Genomic DNA, 6,000 nt, shown 5'->3' with positions numbered 1-6,000 from the left:
GTAAGTGATTAGTTGCTGGTGGATGGGTGGGTGTGTGGTTGGATGGTTGATGGGGTACCCCGACTCTCCATTCTGACCTCACGAACAATGAAAATACCTCAGATGTTTGGAAGTCTTTGGTGTCTTTGGTTTCCTCACCTGTACATCTCCACCTGTGCATAAACTAGTATTTCATGTTTGGTGGTTGTAGAAAGTGGGCGGGGACAGCCTGTCCTGCTTCAAGCTGCTGAGGTGGATTTGTTTTGTGCCCCAGATTATGCTGGTGGAAGGAGCAATCTACTGCCTGCAGTCCCGTCTGAAACTCCGCCGAGCTGAGGGAAGCATCAACGCTGGCGGCTGCAGTTTCAACTCCTTCCTGAGGAGGACGGTCCGTTTCGTAGGTATGACTGTGTCTGCAGAACCTGCTGAACATCCACCTGTCTGTACCCTGTGACCTGCCACCAGTCTTACATGTCAAAAGTGTTCCTGCAGGTGTGCACGTGTTCGGCCTGTGTGCGACCGCGCTGCTCACTGACATCATCCAGCTGTCCACGGGGTACCACGCACCATTCTTCCTCACTGTCTGCAAACCTAACTATACTCTGGCAGGTGTGTCATGTGACAAGAATGCCTACATCACCACAGACATCTGCTCTGGGCAGGATGAGCACGCCATCATGGCTGCGAGGTGCTTGCCGTACTTCCTGTTTGTGTCGCTGTTTGAAGTTTTCAGACTGATCATTGAGGCATGTTTTTTTTTTTTTTTTTTTCTTCCTCTTCTTACAGAAAGACGTTTCCTTCCCAGCATGCAACTCTGTCAGCGTTTGCTGCTGTTTATGTTTCTGTAAGTGCGACAAAGAAAACCTTCCCACAGAAACAAGCTCGTGTGATTTTTAGGTCCAGTGGTCAGAGTTCAGGTTCAGCCCAGAAATGCTGGGTCGGCCATGCTGCTTTTAACGCATGTAAATTAAAAGCTGATTTTAGACTCGGATTAAAGTTAAATTTTCCATCCCAGAATAAATTCATTTTACACAAAAATAAATAAGAATAAACAATGTTCACATTTTAAAAAATGTCTTTAGGAAATTGTGTCAGGTCTGCTTGTACTGCTCAGTTTTGTTTTTCTTGATAAAGATGTGTTGAATTTGCTGTATCATGGCATTCTCTGATGTTAGCTTCTGTTTCCTGTCAGATGTACTTTAATTCGACCATCTCAGACAGCACCAAGCTGCTCAAACCCGTGCTGGTGTTTGCATTTGCCATTGCTGCAGCGCTGACTGGCCTGACTCAGATCACACAGCATCGTAGCCACCCCATCGACGTCTATGTGGGCTTCCTCATTGGAGCCTTCATCGCCGCCTACCTGGTGAGATAAAGGACACATCTGGTGTGTGTTTCTGTCTGATGGAGCTCCAGAGTCTGCAGCTGTTGTCATGGACATGGCTTTGTGTTGGTGTTGTCATGGCGACTGCATCAGCTTAAACCGGAGGCTGATGGTAGATCAAAAACCAACAGCTCTGCAGCTCCAAGTGACTCAAATCTTGATTTAGCCAATAAGCTTCAGCCGAGGAGCTTCACAAAGAGATGATGGGCTGAATATCCAACTGAATATGAGGGAATATTAAACCTGCCAGCACAAAGAAACATCTGAACAGCACCTAAAATACAGACAGAAGGTCACTGAGGCAGCTTTAATCATTCAGCCTGAAAAACACAGCTAAGACTTTCAAATAATTCAAAGCCTGATTTAATAGAATATCATCCAAAGACACCGACTCAGTTGTTGAAACCGGGAGATTTAGTTGTTTTTGAAGAGGTTGGTAATAATGTAACAGATCTTGGTGCTGGTCTCTGAGGTTTGATCTGACGATTAGATCAGGTTTCAGAGTATTTTTGAGGTTTGTGACTCTCCAAAGACTCACAAGATTTTATTCTCCTCCGTCAGGCCCTTCACGCTGTCGCCAACTTCAAATCATCTGATGACATCACTCCACCCCCACCTCCTCCACCCCTAAAGGCGGACCCTCTCCGAGCACTGACTGAGCGGGGACACGAGTCGGTCTATAACAAAGGCCCTGCCTCTGCCTCAGAGAGTAACGATGAGATAGCAGCAGCTCCGGCTCCCATGGACCGGCTGGATGGCCTGGGGCCCCTGCAGAGGGAGAAGGGCTCAATGGGAAGTCTGAAGAGGGCCAGTGTGGATGTAGAGCTGCTGGCTCCCCGAAGCCCCATGGGAAAGGAGACCATGGTGACCTTCAGCAACACGCTACCAAGAGCTAGCATGAATGTAAATGGTGTACTGGGGGCCAACGATGCCTCTGAGGAGGCGGTGCAGCCGGTCCAGCCAGTGCAGCCAGTGCAGCGCCGTCTGAAGGCTGTTCAGGTGCCCATGGACCCTATGCGGTCACAGCAGCTGGTGTCGGAGTGGAAGCAGAAGTCGATGGAGATGCGAGGTATGGGTGTTCGGGACGAGGCAGAGCACGAAACCAGTGAAGACGGCTCTGAGGTAGGCTCTGTGGGGACTGACGATGGCGGTTCTCAAGCCCCGATCTACCAGCCTGCAGTGCATGCCGGGAGGGCAAACGCAAGTCGCAACCCCACTCCACCTCCAGGGGGGGCCAAAGCTGTGGCAACACCCAGACCCCCACAGATCCCAGAAGCAGGACCCCCACCGGTTTCTCCAAAAAGCGCCCTAACCCGAGCCAAGTGGCTCGCCATCCGGGAGAAGACAACCGGGGAGGCGTCCGGGCGTGGTGCTGCCAACCAGCCACGACTCATGCAAGTCATTGCCATGTCCAAGCAGCAGGGCCTCCTGCCGTCCTCGTCCTCTGGGGAGAAGTCCTCCGAAACCACATCCACCTGCTCTGCCATCTCCTCCGCTGCCGACTCGCCACACTACCGCCACCCCTTTGAGCAACCACGGGAGGGGCCAGGTATCATCACAGTGGATGCCCATGCACCCCACTATCCTGTTGTCCAAGTCCCGCTTCCTCCCCAGGCCCAGCCCCCATCAGGTAATGGTAACCCATGGGAGTGGGTGGGGGCATCCAATGGGGGAGACCCACGAGAAACCTACAACCTCTCTAACCTGAATCGAGGAGATTCGGCCAGCCGCAGCAGCAGCAGCTTCCACCCACGCCGCTCTGCCTCACCATGCGCCACTGTCGACCCTACCATATCCTCAAGCCCACCTCACCAGCAGGTAGAGATGTCATCAGATGCTCAGCGCAGGGAGATGGCCATGAGGCGCAAGACAGCACTGGTTCTGTTGGAGCGAGAGATCCGTAACCAGACTGAGCAGGAGAACTATTATAAGAGTCTGCAGGGACGGAGGTTCAAAGATTAGCCTGTTACCTTTCAAAATAAAAGCCTTACTCTGAAACTGGTCACTAACAGCACAAAACCTGGTTGGCAACAAGGAGCGTGATGCTATGCAAGCAACAAGCTGTGAGAAGAGGTTTCCACCCAGGAGATGATGAGCTCAAGGTTTAGGAGCTCAACACTTGGACAGTTTCTCTTCACAAAAAGACATCTTACCTCTCAGAGAGTCTAGGAGGACATCAATGCTATTGCAACTATTTATTTTTCCAAGTGAACCCACCACAGAGGACATTATTATTATTATTATTATTATTATTATTATTATTATTATTATTATTATTATTATTCTTGAGATAAGTTGCTATCCAAAGAAATCATCCCAAGAAGGATGGATTCAGTGGTTATAAACAGAGACAGAGGTGTTGTTCACATTTATCAGATGATCTCACTGTTTTTGGTCAGTGATGGTGCTGAGGTACCTCTGCTCTTCCACCCATTCAGTTTCCTGTTCAGTGACTTTAACTTTAGAAAGGATTCAGGCTGTGGCTAAAGGACAGTATTAATCCTGAAGGAATCCAATCACAAACTTCTTTAGACTGACACAGACTGACCCAATTGTTCTGTGATCCAGAAAGGAACACCTCCATCTGTGCCAAAGAGATGCTGTCCACTGTGTTGAGCCTCTAAGAAGAAAGGAACTCATTCAATAAACAGCTCAAAGTCAAAGCACAGAGACAAACTCAAACAGTAAATTTTTGAAACACCCGAACAAACCCTAACCCTGCAGCAAACAAGATCCCTGCAACAAACAAGAACCCTATGACAAACCTGCGACAAACAAAGAACCCTGTCACAAACAAGAACCCTCCAACAAACCCTAAACCTGCGACAAACAAGAACCCTTTGATAAACCTGAACCCGCTGACAAACTCTAACCCTCCATCAAACAAGAACCCTGCAACAAACCCTAAACCTGCGACAAACAAGAACCCTCCGACAAACAAAAATCTTCCAATAAACAAGAACTCTCCAACAAAACCTAACCTTCCAACAAACCGTAGCCCTGCGACAAACCATAACCCTGCGACAAATAAGAACCCAGCAGCAGAACCCAACCCCTCCAGTTATGGATTCTGTGATGGCGGCCATGTTGGCAGTCGAATTCAGATTGTATATTTCTTGCCTCTCTGGTGTGATGGTTTGGTTGCTATAGTGATTCTCAGCATGTTTGTTTGTTTGTGTGTGCTGCTGTCTGATTGGTGGAGGTTGTGAGCGTTTTGTTTTTGTGTGTGAATGATAGTACTTATTACTAATGGACCGACATGAGATTAAATCTCGTCACAGACGTTTAGGTTTAAAAAGAAACTAGGTGATTTTATTTCAGAGCTTTATAAGTGCGAAAGACAGCCGAAGGTTTACGTGCGTGAATATTAATCAAATGTTTCTTCAAAGAATCGGAATGGAAAATGGTGTTAAAGCCATGGCTTCACAGTAAAGTTATTTATTTCTGTCTACAGAAAGTTTATGTTTCAGTTAAACAAGATTACTTATTTGATTGATTATGCATGTCCTGATTGTCCACAGAGATCAACATCTCTATGAAACATCTGAAACACCAATTATAATTAACGTAGCGTTGCTAAAAAGTTTTTTAGCTCAACGATAGTGATTCAGAGCAAAATTATGGACAACTTGTGGTGTTTTGACCAGCTAAACTGACATATATAACCGTACACTTAATACCAGATCGAAGTTTCTATTTTCTTGGATAAACCTGCATATTCTGCCATCCAAACATTCATCTTCTTAGCTTCTTATCCAGCTTAGGGTCACCTTGTGATTCAGGTTGGTTTAACTCTGTGAGGTCTTCATCTGTTATGACCCCAACCCCCTAACCATTTCTTTTAAGCCTCGTCCACAGATGAAATGATTCAATCTGTAGCAGATGTTTAATCTCTAAAAAGACTTTTCAGTCTGTATGAGGTAGAAAGACTTTTGTTGTTCCCTGATTGCTGAGATTTAAGAGAACAATTTTTAAAATATTACATATTCTGACAGGACAGGATTAGGGTCATCGTGATCATTTTTTTTGCTGTTAAAATCCACTGTCTGCAGCAGACATGGACGAATCAAGAAATACCTTAAAGAGAACATGAAGCGTTCCACATATATAGGCTAATTCCCATCATGGAGACCTGCTCTCAAAAACTGACATAGATGTGACTCTGTCTGTAAAGCTGGATTTAAGAAATAAGCGATGAAATATAACGTTTTAAAAATATGTTTAGCACCATCTTCTGTCAGTATGGAACATGACAGCATGTGGTTGGTTGGTTTCAGGTAATAGACATTAGTTTAGGTTAGGACAGAACTGATAACGCAGAGGAAAATAAGGAAACTAAAAACTAATTGTTGTGTTACTATGAGTTTATGTTAAACTGATTGTTGAAACTTGTTTGGCTAGCTGTACTCAAATGGGAAAATCCATTAGCATTAATATTCGGGTTCGTAAAGCACTTTAGAAACGAGACCTGTGTGGAGGAGAGCCTGTTTGAGCCACCAGAGTGAGAAGCTGGAGTCTCACAATCCAGCTTTTCCTCATCAGGTTGGGTGTACCAAGCCATGCAGTCAGCTGGCTACATTGTAGATACTGAAGACATCAAATGTAGCAAAAACAAAATTGATAAATAACTTTAAATG

At 46.0% G+C, this 6,000-nt stretch overlaps 1 protein-coding gene and 1 long non-coding RNA gene across 3 annotated transcripts in view; one reads left to right on the top strand and one right to left on the bottom strand.

Moving 5' to 3' along the window:
* The window catches only part of plppr3b (phospholipid phosphatase related 3b), a 14,573-nt gene extending 10,981 nt beyond the window's left edge, over positions 1-3,592 (top strand). For both annotated transcript variants that reach the window (XM_026157843.2, XM_080297191.1), the window contains 5 exons: positions 254-380; positions 472-667; positions 766-823; positions 1,172-1,345; positions 1,925-3,592. In XM_026157843.2, the coding sequence (XP_026013628.1) occupies positions 254-380; positions 472-667; positions 766-823; positions 1,172-1,345; positions 1,925-3,325 (1,956 nt within the window). In that variant the 3' untranslated portion in view covers positions 3,326-3,592. The remainder of the gene's footprint in view (positions 1-253; positions 381-471; positions 668-765; positions 824-1,171; positions 1,346-1,924) is intronic.
* A 184-nt stretch (positions 3,593-3,776) lies between these two features.
* On the bottom strand, positions 3,777-5,197 carry LOC145424171 (uncharacterized). The gene is made up of 2 exons (XR_013905144.1): positions 4,274-5,197; positions 3,777-4,183 (listed from the first exon to the last, which is right to left on the bottom strand). It is a non-coding gene; the product is annotated as an uncharacterized LOC145424171 (long non-coding RNA).
* Between the last annotated feature and the right edge of the window lie 803 nt (positions 5,198-6,000).

This window comes from Astatotilapia calliptera, chromosome 23 (genome assembly GCF_964374335.1).
Source record: "Astatotilapia calliptera chromosome 23, fAstCal68.1, whole genome shotgun sequence".
Classification (NCBI taxonomy): domain Eukaryota; kingdom Metazoa; phylum Chordata; class Actinopteri; order Cichliformes; family Cichlidae; genus Astatotilapia; species Astatotilapia calliptera.
This window is presented reverse-complemented; position numbering and strand designations above follow the sequence as displayed.